At 39.0% G+C, this 23,095-nt stretch overlaps 1 protein-coding gene across 1 annotated transcript in view; it reads left to right on the top strand.

Moving 5' to 3' along the window:
* Positions 1–23,095, top strand: part of GRID1 (glutamate ionotropic receptor delta type subunit 1) — a 1,144,779-nt gene that overhangs the window by 1,053,740 nt on the left and 67,944 nt on the right. Inside the window, exon 13 of the mRNA XM_036735649.1 lies at positions 21,652–21,847. Coding sequence (XP_036591544.1) covers positions 21,652–21,847 — 196 coding nt within the window. The remainder of the gene's footprint in view (positions 1–21,651; positions 21,848–23,095) is intronic.

Genomic DNA, 23,095 nt, shown 5'->3' on the forward strand with positions numbered 1-23,095 from the left:
CCCCCATATTGTTATAGCTATTTTCTTCTCAAATGCTTGTTGAATGGTTGATTGGTCTTATTCATCATTAAGAAGAATGAGTCTATTTACTGGAAGGTTTATCAGCTTCTGACCCCTACTCCTCAAGCTTCCTCAGTAGAGTATTATCTGCTCTTGCCCTCTTCCTTTCTGACTTGGAGGGAGCGCCATCCCTGTAACTCAGCTAAGGATAATTCCTCTATTGGAGCTATGCTGTCAAAGGTTATAGAAGAGGTCCTAATTTGAACAACACTAACACCTTTCAGCCTTAGTCCTTTCTGACCATTTAATCTGACTTATCACCCCTCCCTGCACTGGGGAGGCCATTCACCATCCCAGGAATACACTCTATCCCTCTCTTTGTCAGTTGGAATTCTTTCCAGACTCAGTTCAGCCGCCTTTCCTGACTGATAGAGATTTTTAGTGCTTTTAGCAGATTACTGTGAATGATAATTAACTGTTCAGGTCTCATTTGTATCTTCCATCATGAGCTATGTAAGATCTTTGAAGTCAGGGGCCAACTTGATTTTTATATGGTTGGATTTTTTGCCTTTGTATCTCCAGGTCTTAAAACAGTATCCACACAGTAGGCGCTTTAAGGTATAGTTATATTAAATAAATATTATATATTTATACATATATTTTACATATTGATATTACATATTTAATATATTTAAATTATATGCATCCCAATATTTATATATTGAAATGGAATTAGATTAAATTGAATCAGTTGGGTAAAATGATCAACTCTTATGCAGAAGAGGATCTTAAGAGGGCTGGAGTCAGATTTATGATGGAAATGTCTCCTCAGACTGTAATCACTTATGCAGGCATCTACAAAGGCTATGTAACTCCCTCACATAATATGCAAATATAGCTAATGATATAATGCAATAATAAATGCTAAATGTACTAAAAAAGATGAAATTAAATATGCTGCATGAGATTGAAAGGATAAAGTTACAAGACTGGTGGAACAGCCAAAGGCAGACTTCAGGATAAAGCGGCAGCCAAGGTGGATAGGATATTTGACAGAAGGGAGGGGAGGGAGACAGAGAGTGAGAGAGACAGAGAGAGACAGAGACAGAGAGAGACAGAGAGAGAGATGGAGAGAGACAGAGACAGAGAGAGGCAAAGACAGAGAGACAGAGACAGAGGGGAGAAAAAGAGACAGAGACAGAAAGAGGGAGCAAGAAACACAGTGAGAGACAAAGACAGATAGAGACAAGAGAGAGAGAGAAAGATATACACACAAATATATACATTGGGAGAGACTAATATAAACAAATCTGTAGAGGGAAAATATTTTTTTGTCTTTTTAACTAACATGAGACCAAATTCGTAATGGATCATAGTATTAAAAGGAAAATTCTTTGGTCAGGCTTTCATCCTGATTAATGAGGCAAATCTCAGGAAAAGAAAAATTAAACAGAATTTACTGAAAAATATGTCAAGGTAGCAACATATCAAGGGCAGATCACTAGCAATCAGCAAGGGATTCAAGATGGAGCCAGCTTTTCTTGCTAAATTTTCATGAGATGAAGACAAGATGGGTAGTTCTATGTCAGCCAAAGGAACTAGGCCAATGCATCTCAGCTTCTTCTCATTTGCCACTAGGTGCAGGCTAAGAGGTAGGGGGTGATGGATAGCTGCAGATACAAAAGCTGCAGACTGGGTGACACCACCCTCAACACTGACAAGCAGGACTTCGAACAATGGGTCACTGAGTCAACAAAACTTTAAATAATAGTTAGAAGAAAATCTGAGGAAGGATCTACCTAACCCAGTCATTTTAGACTCAACATGGCAATGTGATGGATATATCACTGAACCTGGAATCAGGAAGACCTGACTTCAGATCTGACCTCTGATACTTTAGTTTTGTGACCCTGGGCAAGTCACTTAATCTCTGTCTCCATTTCCTCATTTGTAAAATGGAGCTAATAAGAGCACCTCCCTCCCAAGGTCGTCACAAAGATAAAAGTATACAGTTTTTCTTTTTTTTTTTTTTTTTACTGGGTGAGTTGATTTTTTTTTAATGCAATTTATTTATTTAACATATTTGGTTTTCAGCATTGATTTTCACAACAGTTTGAATTACAAATTTTCTCCCCATTTCTACCCTCCCCCCCACTCCAAGATGGCTTATATTCTGGTTGCCCTGTTCCCCAGTCAGCCCTCCCCTCTATCACCCCCCTCCCCTCTCATCTCCTGTTCTCTTCCTTTCTTGTAGGGCAAGATAAATTTCTACGCCCCATTGCCTGTGTATCTTATTTTTTAGTTGCATACAAAAACTTTTTTGTTTTTGAACATCTGATTTTAAAACTTTGAGTTCCAAATTCTCTTCCCTCTTCCCTTCCCACCCACCCTCCCTAAGAAGTTGAGCAATTCAACCTAGGCCACACATGTATTATTATGTATAACCCTTCCACAATACTCATGTTGTGAAAGGCTAACTACATTTTGCTCCTTCCCAACCCATCCCGCTTTATTGAATTTTCTCCCTTGACCCTGTCCCCTTTCCAAAGTGTTTGTTTTGATTACCTCCACCCCCATCTGCCCTCCCCTCCATCATCCCCCCCCCGCCTTTTATGTTTTTTTTTTTTATCTTCCTCCCTCTTCTTTCCTGTGGGGTAAGATACCCAACTGAGTATGAATGGTATTCCCCCTCAGGCCAAATCTGATGAGAGCAAGGTTCACTCATTCCCCCCTCACCTGCCCTCTCCCCTCCTCCCATAGAACTGCTTCCTCTTGCCACCTTTATGTGAGATAATCCACCCCATTCTATCTCTCCCTGTCTCCCTCTCTCAGTATGTTACTCTCTCATCCCTTAATTTCATTTTATTTCTTTTAGATATCTTCCCTTCATTTTCAACTCACCCTGTGTCTGCTCTCTCTCTTTTACATACATACATATATATATATATATATATATATATATATATATATATACATATATAAACACACACATATATATATACACATACATACACATACATACATATACACATAGATACATACATACATACACATTCACTTATATATATACATAAACATATATATATATATACACACGCATATTCCCTTCAACTACCCTAATACTGAGGTCTCATGAATCATACTCATCATCTTTCCATGTAGGAATGTAAACAAAACAGTTCAACTTTAGTAAGTCCCTTGCAATTTCCGTTTCTTGATTACCTTTTCATGCTTCTCTTGATTCTTGTGTTTGAAAGTCAAATTTTCTATTCAGTTCTGGTCTTTTCACTGAGAAAGCTTGAAAGTCCTCTATTTTATTGAAAATCCATATTTTGCCTTGGAACATGATACTCAGTTTTGCTGGGTAGGTGATTCTAGGTTTTAATCCTAGGTCCATTGACCTCCGGAATATCGCATTCCAAGCCCTTCGATCTCTTAATGTAGAAGCTGCCAGATCTTGGGTTATTCTGATTGGGTTTCCACAATACTCAAATTGTTTCTTTCTGGCTGCTTGCAGTATTTTTTTTTTTTTTGTATTTTCTTTTCTTTTTTTCTTTTTTTTTTTTTATTAATGCAATTTATTTATTTAACATATTTGGTTTTCAGCATTGATTTTCACAACAGTTTGAATTACAAATTTTCTCCCCATTTCTGCCCTCCCCCCCCACTCCAAGATGGCGTATATTCTGGTTGCCCTGTTCCCCAGTCAGCCCTCCCCTCTATCACCCCCCTCCCCTCTCATCCCCTTTTCCCTTCCTTTCTTGTAGGGCAAGATAAATTTCTACGCCCCATTGCCTGTGTATCTTATTTTTTAGTTGCATACAAAAAGTTTTTTTGTTTTTGAACATCTGATTTTAAAACTTTGAGTTCCAAATTCCCTTCCCTCTTCCCTTCCCACCCACCCTCCCTAAGAAGTTGAGCAATTCAACCTAGGCCACACATGTATTATTATGTATAACCCTTCCACACTATTCATGTTGTGAAAGGTTAACTACATTTTGCTCCTTCCCAACCCATCCCGCTTTATTGATTTTTCTTCCTTGACCCTGTCCCCTTTCCAAAGTGTTTGTTTTGATTACCTCCACCCCCATCTGCCCTCCACTCCATCATCCCCCTGCCTTTTATTTTTTTTTTTTTTTATCTTCCTCCCTCTTCTTTCCTGTGGGGTAAGATACCCAACTGAGTATGTATGGTATTCCCCCTCAGGCCAAGTCTGATGAGAGCAAGGTTCACTCATTCTCCCCTCACCTGCCCACTCCCCTCCTCTCCTAGAACTGCTTCCTCTTGCCACCTTTATGGGAGATAATCCACCCCATTCTATCTCTCCCTATCTCCCTCTCTCAGTATGTTACTCTCTCATCCCTTAATTTCATTTTATTTCTTTTAGCTATCTTCCCTTCATCCTCAACTCACCCTGTGTCTGCTCTCTTTCTTTTACATATATATATATATATATATACACATACATACACATACATACATATACACATAGATACATGCATACATACACATTCACTTATATATATACATAAACATATATATATATGCATATATATATGCATATTCCCTTCAACTACCCTAATACTGAGGTCTCATGAATCATACTCATCATCTTTCCATGTAGGAATGTAAACAAAACAGTTCAACTTTAGTAAGTCCCTTGCAATTTCCGTTTCTTGATTACCTTTTCATGCTTCTCTTGATTCTTGTGTTTGAAAGTCAAATTTTCTATTCAGTTCTGGTCTTTTCACTGAGAAAGCTTGAAGTCCTCCATTTTATTGAAAGTCCATATTTTGCCTTGGAACATGATACTCAGTTTTGCTGGGTAGGTGATTCTAGGTTTTAATCCTAGGTCCATTGACCTCCGGAATATCGCATTCCAAGCCCTTCGATCTCTTAATGTAGAAGCTGCCAGGTCTTGGGTTATTCTGATTGGGTTTCCACAATATTCAAATTGTTTCTTTCTGGCTGCTTGCAGTATTTTCTCCTTGATCTGGGAGCTCTGGAATTTGGCAACAATATTCCTAGGAGATTTCTTTTTGGGATCTATTTGAGGAGGCGATCGTTGGATTCTTTTAATTTCTATTTTGCCCTGTGGCTCTAGAATATCAGGGCAGTTCTCCTTGATAATTTCCTGAAAGATGGCATCTAGGCTCTTTTTTTGATCATGGCTTTCAGGTAGTCCAATAATTTTTAAATTCTCTCTCCTGGATCTATTTTCCAGGTCAGTGGTTTTTCCAAGGAGATATTTCACATTGTCTTCCATTTTTTCATTCCTCTGGTTCTGTTTTATAATATCCTGATTTCTCATAAAGTCACTAGCTTCCACTTGCTCCAATCTAATTTTTAAAGTAGTATTTTCTTCAGTGGTCTTTTGGACCTCCTTTTCCATTTGGCTAATTCTGCCTTTCAAGGCATTCTTCTCCTCATTGGCTTTTTGGAGCTCTTTTGCCATTTGAGTTAGTCTGTTTTTTAAGGTGTTGTTTTCTTCAGTGTAGTTTTCAGTATTTTTTTGGGTCTCCTTTAGCAAGTCATTGACTTGTTTTTCATGGTTTTCTCGCATCCTTCTCATTTCTCTTCCCAATTTTTCCTCTACTTCTCTAATTTGCTTTTCCAAATCCTTTTTGAGTTCTTCTGTGGCCTGGGGCCAGTTCATGTTTTTCTTGGAGGCTTTTGTTGTAGGCTCTATGACTTTGTTGTCTTCTTTAGGCTGTATGTTTTGGTCTTCTTTGTCACCAAAGAAAGAATCCAAAGTCTGAGACTGAATCTGGGCGCGTTTTCGCTGCCTGGCCATATTCCCAACCAACTAACTTGACCCTTGAGTTTTTCAGTGGGGTATGACTGCTTGTAGACTAACGAGTTCTATGTTCTACATTTGGGGGGGAGGTGCCAGCTCTGTCAGAGCCGCACTCCTCCTTCCCCAAGGACCCCCAGTCCAGGCTGGACTTAGATCTTCAGCAGGCTGTTGCACTCCTGCTCTGATCTGCCACTTAATTCCTCCCACCAGGTGGGCCTGGAGCCGGAAGTAACAACAGCTGTAGCTGCCCCACCTCTGCTGCCCCCGGGGCTGGAAGCCGAACCACGAACTCCTTCCACTCCCGCAGCTTTTCCCACTAACCTTCTCCGCAGTCTTTGGTGTTTGTGGGTCGAGGGGGGACTGGTAACTGCCGCAGCTCACATATTCAGGGCGCTAGGGCCCCCTCCGCCCGGCTTCTGGTCTGGATCGTCCACACTGCTCAGGCTGGGCTCTGCTCCACTCCGTTCCCAGCTCCCAGCTCCGTGTGGAATAGACCTCACCCAGAGACCATCCACGCTGTCCTGGGCTGGAGCCCTGCTTCCCTCTGCTGTTCTGTGGGTTCTGCCGTTCTAGAATTGGTTCAGAGCCATTTTTATAGGTTTTTGGAGGGACTCGGGTACGGAGCTCACTCTAGTCCGTGCTTACCAGCCTCCATCTTGGCTCCGCCCCGTATACAGTTTTTCTAAAGTACTTTGAAAATCTTTGTTTTTAAATTTATGGATTTATTTTTAGTTTTCAACATTCACTTCCATAAGATTTAGAGTTCCAATTTTTCTCCCCATCTCTCCCCTCCCCCACCCCAAGATGGCATGTAATTTGATGTAGGCTCTATGTATACATTCATATTGAACCTGTTTCCACATTAGTCACAAAAAGCCACACATTCAAATTCTGGATATTCTTCCTTCCCTCCTTTCTTTCCTCCCTCATTTCAGAATGTTCTAGTTTTCTTCTTCTGTCTTCAGATGTAATCCATGTTTGGATCTGTATGACAGCCAAGGGAAGGCTGTTTTTGAAAACTGCCTCTGACCAGGAGAACTTTTAGCTTTGCCCTCTCCACCTTGCTAGAGCTCAGAGAGCATCTGGGAAGGAGGAGAAGGGCAAGAAGGGAAAATGGGAGGGTGGGTGCATGCCAACTTCTCAGGTCTCCATGTTCTGTCCAGTGGTTAAGGGGTTGGGGTGGGAGGGAGGTTGGACCAAACTCTTGCCTAACTCCGTTATTGCTAATGGAGGAGAATGACTGGAGTCAGATATTAAGCAGCAGGGGGATGAACATTTCAGAAGAGACCTCATTTTCTTGTAAACACTTTCAGTAATAAATAACAAAGGATCAGGGAGCCAGCAGAAGCAGCCGGGCCTGTCTTTAAATAAAACATGCTTTTGAACGTTGCCACAAAATCCTGATTTTTCTTTAACGAGGCAGGTAGCTACTTCTTTGGAGATTTCTGTCTCTGGGTCTGTTGAAAGCTTCTATTTTCCAGCCACAAAGAAGAGACTCGTCTATGGAGGAGCTTTGTTTTTTGGTTCTGGCCTTTCATCCCAGAACTCCATGGTGGGGGAGGGGGGCGGGTGGAGCTGCACACTTCCAAGAAGTCAGAGGACAACACAGCTATTTGTTCAGCTACATTTGGAGGGAAGCTAATTCACTTTGTTTCATTTGGGGGTTTGTGCTTTGAGCCATGCTGGGTGACGAGACAAGCCCCCTGACCGCCTCCTGCTTCCTAGGTGGCAAATCTGCCAGAGTCTTCCATTGTCAAAGCTTTGGGTATTTAGAACGACTAGATTTTAATTACTAGATGTTTGTGCTTTGTAAAACTTACCCTGCAGTTGTTGTGGGTTCCAGCAGGCTTAATGAAACGGGATTTGAATTTTCAAGGAAAACACACAGTTTGGAGTCCTCACAGAGTAACTTGAAGGACTAGGAAGGACTAAACAGTATCAGCTTATTAATTCCAATGGCAAATTCAAGGTATTCCTTAAAAGACCACTTCCCCAATGATGATAAAGATGAAAACCATCCATTTCTGCAGGACTTTGGAGAGAAAGAAAAACTAATCCATTTCTGGTGGAACAGTAAATTAGTTTGACCCTTCTGGAAAATAATTGGGAATTATGAGACAAAGGTTTCTGGATGTCTAATATCCCTTGGGCATATATTGCCAAGATATACAAAGTACTCATGTATACCCAAATATTTATAATAGTAATTTATGTGGTAGACAGAAAAAAGAAGCAGAGGGGATGCCCATCAGGTGAGAACATCAGGCGAGGAATGGATGAACATATTGGGATGTTGCAAACTATGTATTTTAAACTAGATTTTATTTATAACTTTTGTTTATATGTTACTTACATGTTCCTTTATATTTTTCTTCCTTATCCTTCTCAAAAGTCTATTCATATCAAAGAAGAAAAAGAAAAACAAAACTAATCAAAAACAATCAACACATTGAAAAACTGTGATATTATATGCCTGCGGATCCCCACCTCTGCAAAGGAGTGGGGGCAAAGAAGGGGGGCTTACACATATTTGTTAGTGTTGGCCTTCATAATTTCTTAGCATTCACCTCAATGGTTTTGTGGTTGAAAATAACCTAATGTTCTTCTACCCTAAGGAGCAATTAATATGAGGAATTCAAAGAAACATGGCGGATTTGTGTGAACTCATCCAAAACTGAGTAAGCAAAACATAGATAGCAATATACCAAATAATGTATTAATAAGCATTTTTGAGCACCAGCTATGTGAAAGGATCTGGGGAAATAATTACAAATAATGAAATACTTCCTGACCTCAAGAAGCTGACATTCTATTCAGGGATCCAACATACATATATATGCATATATATATAATATATATATATATATACATATATATATATATATATACACATATATATACACACACACACAAATATATGTATATATAATATACACACATACACACATACATATATATACATATATATTTATGTATATGTATATATTATATATTTGTACATGTATATATGTATATAAAATTTGTATAAAATTTTTGTAAAATAAATATTTTGTTCTCTCTATAGCTTTGTGACCAAAAACCAAAATACTTCCTGCCCCCAAGAAGCTTACATTCTATTCAGGGATTGTACACACACACACACACACACACATTTATATATATATATATACATATATATATATATATATATTTGTCTGTATAAAATACTTATAAAATAAATACTTGGTTCTCTAATGCTTGGATAAGAGGGTAAGAGAACAAATGTTCCTTAAGCACCCACTATGTGCAAGCAATTGAAATAAGCACTTTACAGTTAATCTATCATTTGACCCTCACAACAACCGTGTAAGGTAGGTGATGTTATTGTTATTATGTAGTTGTTTTTCAGTCGTGTCTGACCCTTCATGACCCTATCTGGGGTATGCTTGGCAAAGATATGGGAGGTATTTGCCATTTCCTTCTCCAGCTCATTTTGTAGATGAGGAAACTGAGATAGAAGTTAAGTGTCATATGTTAGGAGCAGTAAGGCCAGTTCAGTTGAACCATAGATTGTGGAGATGGGGATAATGTATGGTAAGCCTAGAAAGGTAGATTGCATCTAGGTTGCGAAGGCTTTAGAATACAAAATGATAAATTTTGTTTCATCCTAGAGGCAATACAGATCCATTGGCGTTTCAACAATCTGGCTAGCAGTTTCTGTAGGGGTGTAAGATCCACCCACAGCCAGCATCTAGAAAGCTGCCAACAGCACAGGTTCTTTTGATCTGCTTAACTAAGGAAAGCAAGGTGAAGGGGTTGGCAAGCTTACTTTAATTCAGCACACAAATATCATTCATTTAGTTCAGGGGAAAAAGCCAGCATACTAAACTTCAGAGCAAAATACAAACAAATTACAAATATCAATAGACAGACCCAATACAATTCATAGTTACCAACATCTAGGTTCAGCCCGGGAGCTCAGAACAAGGGCTGGCCCAGAGTCACACGAGCCACCACCGCTGCAGCAAAGAGCTCCAAGGAAGACGAGGCCAACCCCTGGTTTTATATCTTTTCCAGTGTCGGGTGAGTCACACACCCAACTTACCCATGTGACCTAGAATCCTCACAAAGAGGGGGACTTAAACCCACGTGGTCTAAAAGCCTCTGCTGTCCCAGACATGTAAACGAGGCCCTCCCTGGAGTTAGCCCCACCTCAGGCCCCACCTTAGTTGCCAATCCACACACCCACATAGGTTTTACACCTAATATGGGTTTGGGCCTGGGGCTTAGCACTTAGTAAGACTCAATGAAATACATTGAATTACTCAAAGCAAACAGAAGCCAAGCTCTTCAAGGGCAGTTGTTGAACTAAGTGCTAAGGAGCCCATTTTGCTTACGCACACAATTGGACATTATTGAGTCCAGGAGAATGCCATGGACAGAACTTCATCATAGGGAAATTGCTTTGTTATTGATGTAGAGAATATATTGGAATGGAGAAAGACATGAGGCAGAGAAATGGTAGTAGTCCAGATGAGAAGTAATGAGGTCCTGAATTAGAGTGGCCAAACTATGACTTGAGAGAGTTACAGATTTTGAAAAGGAAGAAGCAGTTAGATTTGCTAAAGATTGGATATGTGGAGTGAGGGAGAGGGAGGACTCAAAGGTAACGAAGTGGTAAATATGGGTGACATTCAAAAAATGACACCATCTTTATCAGCAATAGGAAAAGTCAGAAGAAGAGTGGGTTCAAGGGGAAAAAGATAATAAATTCTGTTTTGGACATATTGAGTTTGAGAGATCTTATAAGAAAACATGCATTTAGAGATGACCAGATGGCAGTTGATCCTATGGGACTAAAGCTCTGGAGAGAATTTAAGGATAGATATATAGGTTTGGGAGTCATATGGATATAACACATAAACTCATGGGAGTTAATGAACTCATCAACAGAAGCAGAAGAGAGAGAGAGAGAGAGAGAGAGAGAGAGAGAGAGAGAGAGAGAGAGAGAGAGAAGAGAACTCAGGACTAAACCTTAAGATGTACCCACAATGATTATAGATACTCCCTCCGATAGTTTTTTTTCTTCTAATTTGCCCTGTATGTGTCTATTACATGCAAAGTTGTTTACATTTTTTTCATAGGGATCTGGGCATATTTTTTGCTATTCTTTGCATCCCTAGTGCTTAGCACGGTGTCTAGTACCTCAATCAATCATATGTTTTCATCGTCTACTAAATTCCAGGCACTGTACTAAGTTCTGGGGATACAAAAAGAGGCAAAAGACAGTCCTCGCCATTAAGAAGTACAATGAGCAAGACAACATGCAAGTAAATATATACTAAACAGACTATACACACGATAAATAAGAAACTGGCAGAGGGAAGACACTTGAATTAAGAGGGAAGGGGAAGACTTTCAGTAAAAGATGAGATTTTAATTGGTTTTAAATGAAGGCAGGGAGGTCAGTAGTTGGAGAAGAGAAAGGACTGAATTCCATGCATGGGGGACAGCCAGAGAAAATGCCCAGAGATAGAGTATCTTGTTCCTGGAACAGTCAAGAGACCAGTGCCTTTGGATTGAAGAGTATGGAGGAGTAAAATTTAAGAAGATTGGAAAAATAGGAAGGAGCTTGGTTAGGAATATTCTTGAATGTCCAAGAAAACTATTCGATCCTGGAGGCAATGGTAAGTATTGGGGTGCCATGGTCAAGCCTGTGCTTTGAGAAAATTACCTTAGTGACTGAGGGATGGCTTGACTTGCAGAAAGAAGGAAAATCACTAAAACTCAGCAGAATTCAGATTAATTGTAAAAAACAATTGTATAGCTAGAATACAGATTAAACACAGGGCACAGGTGTTCGGTCTCACAAGAAAGGTGGAGTATTAGGTGTACCTGTACTGGCATGGAGAGGAGGAGGTCTGTTATACGTGCTTTAAGAGAGAGTCACTTTATCAGGTGGTGGTGTTTGTTTCCTAGCTGCTTTTCTTTGTTTCAAAGAAGAGAACCATGTGGATGGCAGAGTATTGGAGGGATAACATTAGTGAGTGACAAGAGTGTAAAGAAAGGCAACTATAAAACTTTTCATATTAAATGAAATTTAAAGTAAAAATTACTCCCCAGTGCATGATTTAATCAAGTACTGAACAGGTGCATTACACTTGAAACAGGCTGATATATGGACAGCCTAAAATTATAGCTCCTTGGCCCTGGTTTTCACTGACCCCTAAGAAGTCCAGCTCTGGAATTTGAGATGAAGTTAATGGAATGAATAACATTTGGCTTCAAAGGACATAAAACAGGAAAAAAAAATTGTCCGGCGCTGTCTGAGTCCCAACACTCTAGCTTCAGGCACTCTTACAGCCTTCTAGAAATGGCTCAGATATTCTCATTGAATGGGCATGGAATGCAGTGAATAGAATCTCACATTTACAGATTCAGAATGCGAGATACTCCATCAAGGAACAAGGGGACAAGATGGAGAGTTTTATAAATTGGTAATTATCATCCTTCTGGGACCTCACACAGAACTTTGTATTGCCCTTTTCCTATGCATTCTTTAGGGGATATGGAATTTTATAGGCATTTATGTTTGTATTTTATAGTCTAAACAGACTGTAAGCCCCAGGAGGGCAGGCTCTCTATCATACAAACTTCACATTGTTCACTTTACAACTACACTGAAGCCTAGCACAGCATTCTGGGGATTTTATCACTTAAATTTGTTTGATTCATTGAATGACTCAATGAACAAATATCACATTGTTAGATTTTTAGCTTTCCCAGAGGGCATCCTTAGACAGTCATATCCTGACCACTTGGACTTTAGTTTATTAAAAAAAAAACTGAGCTTATCTTCTCCAAACAAATACTCTCAGCCTCAGTTTCATCATCCATAAAATAGGCATGGTGATATTTACTCTGTCTATGTCACAGGGTTCTTGAAAAAATAAAAGGAAAAATGAAACATAAAATTGCTTTGAATATTTAGCTTCCTGAGAGCTCAATAATCATCCCTTTGTTTCAATGAAATTCAGTGGGATTTTTTCAAATCCCTCAACATTTTTAGTTTGCTTCACACATTAACTCTTAATTACATTCATATTTATACATATAATACTTAGTTATATTCATCTGTAAATAGTTAGGCACATATTTATAAATATTTTCCTCATATATATTCTTGCGTTCACTAATTGCTGCCCACATGGATATTAGTTATATCCCTCCAACTCGTATGTGTTTGTGTATATATATATATATATATATATATATATACATTCTCTGTCATACTACCCCCACTACTACTACTTCCCCCATCCTTTTTTCCATTTTTAGGAAGTCTAATATTTTTTTTCTTAGTTGTGTTTCCAGGATTCATATTTACCCTTCCATTTCTACTGCCTCTACCCTAGTCCAAGCTTTTATGATCACAGACCTGGATTCCTGCAATTCTAGCTGCTAGTCTTCTTAGATGCTAATATTGCCCCTCTGATTCTTCTCTGATAGAGAAGCTATTCCCATAGTGGATTAGTGTCAGAGGTTCTAAATTCAAATTTCAGCACTACTATTTACTACCTATGTGACTTTAGCCAAGTCAATTTCCATCTGTTGGGTTACAATTTCCTTACCTGTGAAATTTGGAGTGAATGAGTGAGTGTGTATGTGTGCATGTAGATGAAGAGAATGAAGATTTAGTTTTCTCTATCAATTTTTATGACTCGATGTTTTATTATCCAAAGCTTTTTGAAGTCAGGAACCATATCTATTTTTTTCTTGAAAAATGTCCTCCTTAGTATTTAATATTCTTTATTATTTGTACATTGGTGTCCAATTTATATTTAAGGAAGGAAGGATTTTCAGATCTATTTATACATCGACCATATCTACCCTGACTACCAGTTTCATATCTCCAACTAGCTCTTGGACATTTTAAATTGGATAGATTCTAGGCATATCAAACTCACCATGTTCAAATTAGAACTCACCTTCCCCTCTCCCATTCATCCTCCCATCTTCCTCATACAAGAAATTGTTCCTACTCTGGAGCTTTCCTTCACTATCCCTCATCCCTAAAATGTTTTTTTTTTCCTTCTGCATCTTGGCTTCCTTCAAGAATCATCTCAAATTCCACTTTGTATAAGAAGCCTTTCACAGTCCCCTCTCCAATCCATTGCTCTTGATTTCCCTCAAGTTCACCACCTATTTGTACCATATAAATCTTTTGTGTGCAGAGTTCATTCGCATATTGTTTCTCCATTTAGAAGTTGAGCGAGGACTCACAGACTGTATTTTTGTCTTTGTATCCTCAGTGCCCAGCATATAATAAACACTTAATTATTGCTTCTTGTTGTCATTGTTGATGATGATGGATGATGATGAGATAATGATGATGATGGAAATAAGAGATGGAAGAAGGGAGGAAGGCAGAGGAGTAAAGGGGGAAAAAGAAGTATGGGAAAAAGAGGAAAGGAAAATGAAAATACTCTTGTGATACAGAAAATGATGCAGTGCCTCAGAGACAAAGAAGGCAATTCCCCAACCACCCTTGGTGCTGCTGCTGTGATTTCCAGTTTAGTCAGATCTTAATGGATTAGGAAACTCAGTCATTATAAATTAGAAGTTAATGGTGCATTCTGTTTTTATATTGATTCTCAGCGGCAAATATTTCAGAATCACAAACTCCCAGAGCTGGAAGGGACTTTAGAGCTCATGAGTACCAACTTCCTCATCTTAAAGGTGAGAGATCTGTGACCTAAAAAGGGGCTCAGGGTCACACAGGTAAGAAATAACGAGGTTGGACTTCATGTCCAGGTCTCCTGACTCTAAATCCAACACACTTTTTACCCCACGGCTAATATTCTGGTCTGGGAAACAGCTTTTCTCCTGATTTGGGAGATATCACAACATGGCTTCAGAAACTCTGGATACCAAAGATTCTTTACCATGGAAACTTATTCCAAGATGGGAAGAGCTGGCTTACAATGATGGAAGAAGCCAGAGGCCTAGTCTGAAGGTATATCATTCAATCAATCCACAAGCATTTATTAAAGTTCTTCTAAGGGCTAAGCCTAGTGCTAAGCACTGGGAATATGAAAGGAAGGCAAAAAGCATCCTTGACCTCATGGAGGTCACAGTGTAATGGGGGGAAGCAAGGAATAACATGCAAACAGCTATATAAGTAGGTATAAATTATATATATATATATACACACACACACACACACACACACACACACATGTATATATACACAAGCATCCATATACATAAATGTGCATACATATGCAAACACACACACACACACACACACACATATATATATATATATATATACACACACAACCACTCACACAAACACACACACACACACACATACACACACAGAGTTATTCTTTCTGCATTGCAACATTCGCCATTGCAGTTTCAGTAGTTTGCAGGTTGGCATAAGAAATGAAATGGGAATTTTTGGGGGAGTTGTGGAAGTCGTAGATGACACAGAAAAGTTTAGCAACTCAGAAATGCATAAACTATATGTGTAGTATTGTATAATATCAATATATTTTATTTTTTAATGCTGTAAACACCCAATAAAAGAAAAAGAAAAAAATTCAGACCTCCTCTGGGAAGGGCCAAAAATTTTTATGCAGATTTTCCAGATGCAGATTATGCAGATTTTCATGGGGGTGCTACACCCCTAACCCCTGTGATGTGGAAATGGAAAATTGTATAAACACACACACATTTTGGTGTATGCACCAGGAAATAATCAAGAAAGGAAAGACATTAGATGTAAGAGAGATTGGGAAAAGCATCCTGTAGAGGGTGGAATTTCATCCGGAACTTCAAGGAAGCCATGAAGGGTGATGAGGAAGGAGAACACTCCATGCATGAAGCACAGCCAGTGAAAATGCCTAGAGTTAGGAGATGGAGCATCTTGTTTAATGGAAAAGTAAAGAGACCACTGTCACTAAATTGAAGAGTATATGATGTGTGAGGGGTCATGTGGAGGAGTTGGTAAACAGGTAATAGGGAACTGTGGAAGTTCATTGGTCAGACCTGTGCTTTAGGAAAATCATTTTCATGCTTGAATGGAGAATGGATTGAAGTAGGGAGAAACATCTTCATCATACTTGGCTTTCATTTGGACCAAATGTTAAAAGATTCCCGGGGCTAAAAAATTCCAAAAAGAAGAATGCTAAGTCTTTGTTTCCACCAATTAAATACTTTGTGGGATATGTGGGGGGGGGTGGAGTTTATTCCTTATAGATCTTACCATTTGTCTTATTTGAAGCACATAGATTTATTTTATGCTTCCTTGCAAACAACCACAAGGAATTTTCTTACATACCTATTGGATAGATCTTAGTTTGCTCTTATGGGCAATGAATATTTTGAAGGGAGTTTAACCATGAGAAATGGGCTGCTTCATGAGGGAGTGAATTCCTTATCACTGAAATTCTCCAAATGGAAGACAGATGATTGTGTGTAATGTTGTAAAGCATGCGCCTACTCAGGTTCAAGTTTTTTTTTAACCTAAAGCCTATGATTTATACTTAATAGGCTAAAATGAATATTCAAGATCATCTAGAGATATTATTTTTATAGAATAAGAAATGAAGCACGGAGAGGTTATATACTAAATGAAATATCCTTGGCCAAATGGAGCCTATATTTGAATCTTCCCTCTTACCTCACTGCCACATTGAAATCAATTGACAGTCAGTAAGGTTATATTGAGCATCTAATATATACCAGGAATGGTGTCAGATGACATGACCACAAATAATAAAAAAGAAACAATATCTACCTTCGTTGTGCTTATAATCTATTGGATTGCTTCAAACTTTCAGATTCCATGAGTCTGTGTTTTTCTATAACCTTTTTAATCTGTGTCTAGTCCAGACACAGTTTTTTAAATCAAGGAAGGCTCTATTTACAGTGATGTTTTCTGGGATTCCAGAGGAACTTCCCCTGAGACGACTGTGGAAAGGGAACATACTAAAAACAGCCTATCACAAGCCTTCTTCCTACTCCTATACCAAGACTTAAATGAATTAAAGAAAAACATGGGAACACAGACCAGTCATTCATGTTCCATGTCTTTGACCCATTTGACTACTGGTCAAAGTTTACAATGCTTAAGGTTTTCCATGTTTCCCAGTATAAAAGAGAGAGGTGGAAGAAGAATGGAGATTGAGGAGGAACTACTTCAATGAGAAGAGAAGAATCTTTAGGCAGAAGGGTCAGGGAAGAATTTGATGGAAGAACATTAAGATAACTGGTTTAGAGTGATAAGTAAACAGATGCCATCTAGTTCAACACCTAAAGTTTATAGTTGAAGAATATGAGGCTCAAAATTTTTAAATGCCCTACACAAGGTCACACAGGTAAATCCTCTACTGCCCAAAATGATTCTCTTCCCACTGTCCCCCACTGCCTAGCACTGGCATCCAGGTAACCCAGGAAATAGGCTGTGGAGCTTCTCCAATGGAGATTGGGGCCAATTTGTACCAGAGCATGCCTTCTGGAGTCAAATATTAAGGACTAAGGAAAGAGTGCTGGAAGAAGGAGAGTATTCTGCTAATTAGGAAAGTATTTGTGGTCTGCTGTTCTAACATAATCACATTAGGAGGGATAATTGGACCTCAAACTCCCATGTTTTTCAAGCTGCTCAACCTCTTTCTTTTCTCCTTAAGAGAGAGTAATAGGAGTTTATGACTTAGATTTATAAGAAACATAATTACAGCATCTTACTAGTAGGTGAAACCTTTTTTAAATATATTGAATATTGATTTTTTTCCTGTTACAAGTATATTTATCTCCGTTGCTCATGTAACTACTTCCTTGACACAGAAGGGTGTGTTTATAAATATTATGCATTGATTTATTTCATGATGTAGACCCATCTATCTATTTTGTTGCAAATATATTTAGAAAATACTGAAATAGATTTATTGGGGCTGGGAAAAAAAGGGATGGAGAGGAAGGGTAGAATTATATCAGTTCCTATCCCTTTTTTAGTGGAGGAGGAAACTTGACTTTTTTTTCCAGGAGAGATGACAACGGTGAAAAAGAAAACTAGGCCTAATTGCTTTGGGGAAAAGCAAAAGTTTGCAGTCTTAAATTGACAGGGTGGGAGTTAAGACATCTTAGGACGTGGCATCCTAAGAAAAGTAATGGTAAGACATGCAGGCAGCAAAGTGGTGGAAATAGCCTTCACCTCATCAGCTCATCTTAACCCACTTGGTCACATATTACCTGTGTCATCTTGGACAAATTACTTAACCTCTCTGGGCTTCAGTTTCTCCATCCAAAAAATGATAGAGTTGGACCAGTTGATTTCTGAGAAAGAGACAACATGTTGTACTGGTAATTAAGGTGGGCCATTTTTACTGTTTTAGAATGCTAAATTAATTAAGTGTCTTTGATTGTGTCTTACTAGGTACAGAGCTCCAGCAGCACACTGTTTTGCTAACTAAGTGCAAAGCCCCAGACTCACACCCTTTTGCTGATCAGGTGTGAATCCTTTGAGCCCTGAACAGAGTATAAAAGCTCAAGGCTGGCATTCTCTCTGGGGTTCTCAGTCACTGGAACAGTGGCATGGGACTCTGGGCAGTTTTTAAGAGCCTTCTGGCTTATGAACCCAGGTGTAGATGCCTTCCTGCTAACTATGAATTATGATCTGGTCTGTTTATATTGTATATGTTTGTAATTTGTAATTGTTCTAAAGTTCAAGGCTCTGGCTTTTCCTCCTGAACTAAGTGAGTTATACTTGTATGTTGGATTAAAGTAAGATTGTTAACCCATTAACATTGCTTTCCTTAGTAAAGCACATCAAAGAACCTGTGTAAGTGGCCTTCTGTGTGCTGGTTGCTGTTGGTTTTACACAGCCACAGTAGCGGCTAGCTATGTTGATACACATGTATTGGACGAATCTAATGATCTTGAATACCACCTCCCTTCAGACAGCCAAGACCTTTGTCATTTGACTGGCAGCAGAAATTTCCTATATGAGTTGCCTCTGTAGGATGTGAGCTCCCTGATGGCTGGAATTATCTTGCTTTTCAATTTGTTTACCCAGAGCATAGCATAATATTTGTACCTGATTCACTTAATAAATTATTTCTCATTCATTCATTCATTCATTCATTCATTCATCTTAAGGAAAGAAAAGCAAGACTATCAGATTAAGCTTTTTATATTATTTATTTAACATATTTTTATATTTTATATATTCATTTTATTTCAATTGCAACTTTTTTAGCCATATATCATGGATGGCAATTTGGGCTTCGGCACAAGTTGGTACTAAAAATGAAAAGCAAATAAAATAGACATAGAAAACAAAGAAAAATCTGAGAAATGAATGATTGGGATGGGAGTGAAGGGAATAGAAGGGAGAGTTCCAGGTGAAGCATGAACCTAAGGCTTACGTACGTACTTTGATGTCACAAATATTAATGAAACTTAATGGGATATAGAAGAGACACAAGGCAAAATATAGATTTTACTAAGATAAAACATCTAGTTAGATATTGTTTGCCTACCATGGCAGTCTCATCAGGGAGGCATTCACTGTGACATGGCTGTTGCTTAGAGATTGGATTTAAGTGAGGTGCGTGGCTGAGTTTGTTGCTGCAGTTCAGGCCTACACTGGCTAATCTGTAGATGGAGACATTTAGAGAGAAGAAGGAAGCATCCTCCCCACTCTCCAAAGAACATTTTTACATAAATATAGAGAGGGGAGCTATTAGGGCCTGAGAAAAAGGGATGGAGGAAGCTAAGGTATGAAGCCTAAAGGCAAGTATGTGGAAGAACCTGTTGGTGCTTAAGCATTTCAATGTTGAAATATGCCAAGAAAGCTGTGGCCTTGAAGGCATAAATATTGGAGCTGCTAGCATGGCGACCCACAGAAATGAAGCAACCAAAGAGTAGCCGGGGAGCAAACCCCATCATTCCAAAGGCAGGGAATGAAAAAATCCTCCACTGTGGCTTGCAGGCAGTTATGTATGCATTCCCTACTGGAGGAAATGGTGGTAATTTAAAGCCATTCAGGACTTGACTCAACTGTGTAATTCATCCTGATGTTTTCCATTCATCAGTAGCCTGGTGTTTGTTTGCATTAGCATGATAAAAAATAACAAGGGTGGGAGGAAAAAGTAACAGATTTGATCCCCTTATATTCCACAAAAATGGCACCAGTCACAAACCTGGAGCCTTGGCTTCAATTATACACAAAATAATGAACACTCATTAGAGAGACAGCTTTGTCCATTTCATTATTTCCTCATTTGTTTCCTTCCATCTATGATATATGGAAACGGATGCCAATGGATATGGTTGATGTATGTAGAAGTGACAGATGAGACATCTGGATGCTGGTACAAATGGAAAAATGTATGAAGAATCCTTTGAAAACTTGATAGTACTGGATGAGTGTCTAACATCATTACCACAATTATTGGTATGAATTTATAGGAAAACATATATATTTCAAGTTTTGTAGGCAGGTTCTGTGCCTTCCACTATGGTACTTCACAGTGCCTTATGTAATTCTGGGATTCAAGTTTGAGCTGCAACTAGGAATAAGTACACATAAGGTAGAAATTATTAACAGGTGATAGAGTGACAAGGCAGAGTTCAGTTCTTTTAACTAAGTGGAAAAAAGATCTCCTGGATTCCCATAGGTAGGAATTGTGTGACTCCATCTCAGGGGGGTAGATATGTTGCTGAGTTGATTACAATGTACTTTGTAAACTCAGCCATAACTAAATTGGAGTGAACAGGGCTTTGATCCACGATTCTTTGCTTTGATCTGGGGGCTTGGATTGCTTTCTCTCTAGAACTTAGCTTCCATACTATAATTGCCATATATTCATGCTCCAGTTCTAAATCTTCCATCATTCTGAAGTGCCATGAAGTTTAATTTCCCCTAGGTCACCCATTAAGAGCAGTGACTATGGTGCCATCAAATAGGACTACTTTTCCTCCAATCCACCAGATCAGATTGCCCACTCACATCAAGGAAAGACTTTTATTTTCATTGCTACCCCAGCTGGCCCATTCATTCAGGGAATTCACTCAAAATCTCTGGGCCTCAATTTCCACATCATAAAATGTGAGGATTTGATTAGATGGCTTTTAGCTTCTTTCTAAATTTGATTCTAAAATCCTGTGATCTTCTCACCCCTGGTGAAAACATTCCTAATTCAGTTCTGTTCATGAACTCCTAGTATATGAACTCAATATTGTGCTATTTGCTATTGAGAACACTAGGAAGAGGTATATTTACCCACAAAGAACTTCCAATTCAACTGAGGATACCTGGCACCCAGATAGGAAATGACCAGTGAATAAGGCAGTATTTTATAAATCATCATTATCCCTGCATGTGAAACTCAGAAGACTGTTTACATAAGATTTTTTGGGGGCAATAAGTATATGGAGTCATGAAGACTGAGAGTAATAAGAGATCCATTTGCATTGAAATTGGAAGAGAAGACATCAATATAGACTATAGACAATCCTTGAACAAAGTAATAGATGGAGGATTCAAAAAGCAATGGTGGTTATTATCAGTATTCTGTCAATATCTCAAGCTATCTGTGCCATTTTAGTATTTCCATGTTCATATCTGAGACAATCAAGAGCTTCAAAAGCCTTGTGCTTGGACTTTTAGCTATTGTATTTCCCCAAAAAAGAGAGATCTCTGGACAGAACTTGGAAGGCAATGGAGGCACGGTGTCTAAGTGTTAAAAGATGCTGGGTGCTATGCCTCTCTTTAGATATATAGTAGAAAGGTGATCAATTAGCCAATGGAAATTGCAGCAGCATATCTCCCACTGCTAATGTCTTGATGCTTTTCTGCCTTTCAGAACATTTCAGGATCTGTCCAAACAAATGGATATATCTTACGGGACAGTCAGAGACTCAGCTGTATATGAATACTTTAGAGCCAAGGGAACCAATCCCTTGGAACAGGACAGCACATTTGCTGAGCTTTGGAAGACCATCAGCAAGAACAATGGGGCTGATAACTGTGTCTCCAACCCTTCCGAAGGCATCAGGAAGGTAAGAAGGGGAAGTACATGATACCTTGCATTTCCCTGATACAGGAGAATTATCAGGGTATAATGATGATGATGATGAGGAGGAGGAGGAGGAGGAGGATGAGCATGAATATAGTGTTTTAAGGTTGGCAAAGCATTTTGCACATCCTATCTCAACTCGTCTTCACAACAACCCTGGAAACTAGGTTGAAGAGAGAGTAATTGACTTGATCAGGGTCACAAAACCAGTGAGTACCTGAGGCAGGATTCAATTTCACATCTTCCTGGTCCCACGTCTAGCACTCTAATCACCACTCCACCTAACTCCTTGATGAAAAACGCACCAGGCTGGACATAAAAAAACTTGGGTCCTAGACCTGACTTGCTACTAACTAGCAATTCACTCCACATCCAGAGTCCTCAGTTTCCTTCACTGTACAATTAGCAGATTGGGTGAGAATATTACTGAGATCCTTTCCAGCCAAGAAAACAAGAAACCCAGAAAAATAAAAATAAGATAACTACAAATATGGATAGCCAAGGGCAAGTGTCAAATAAATGATAAAGATAAATGTTAATATTCAAAAAAAGTGAGATGACTCAAAAGTGGTGGTTGTGAAAGGACAGACAGAGGAGGCAGAACCTGAATGAGGGATACAGGGGAGGGAAGAAGGCATTTTAGGCATTAATAGTGTGTGACCCCCCCGGGGGAAGTAAAAAGAAGAGGAAGCAAGTTCTTGTCCATTGAAAAAAATTAAAGCAATTTGAAAGGGAGCGTAATAGAATTGAAAGTGCATTGTGTTTGGAGTCACATGTCTGGGGTGTCAATCCCGGCCCTGCTACATGCCCTTGGTATTATCCTGGGCAAGTCCTGTAACCTATTTGGGTCTTACTTTCCTTATCTCTAAAATGAAGGAGTCAGATTAAATGATCTATAACATTCTTTCCTATCTAAATCTATGATCTTGTAAGCAAATATGCAAAAATGAGAGTATACACAGTATTCATGAGAGAGAGTGACCAAGCCAGCCTGACTGAATGTATTAAAGAGAAGACACACAGATAGAAAATTTGCCTTGAAGTGGATTGTGGAAGGCACTGAATGTAGAGCTACAATGAGTGTGGGCCACTTGGGGATCTCCCTGAGGTGCAGAAATCTGGGGGGTTTGTTTCATCTCAGTAGCCATCTATAGATTGTTGTTCCTGTGCCTCAGAGTACTCTGATGGTCCAAATTCCTATAGAGTTTTAGGAAGGGGTAAGGGACTAGGT

The sequence above is a fragment of the Trichosurus vulpecula genome, chromosome 8 (assembly GCF_011100635.1).
Source record: "Trichosurus vulpecula isolate mTriVul1 chromosome 8, mTriVul1.pri, whole genome shotgun sequence".
NCBI classification, from domain to species: Eukaryota; Metazoa; Chordata; class Mammalia; order Diprotodontia; family Phalangeridae; genus Trichosurus; species Trichosurus vulpecula.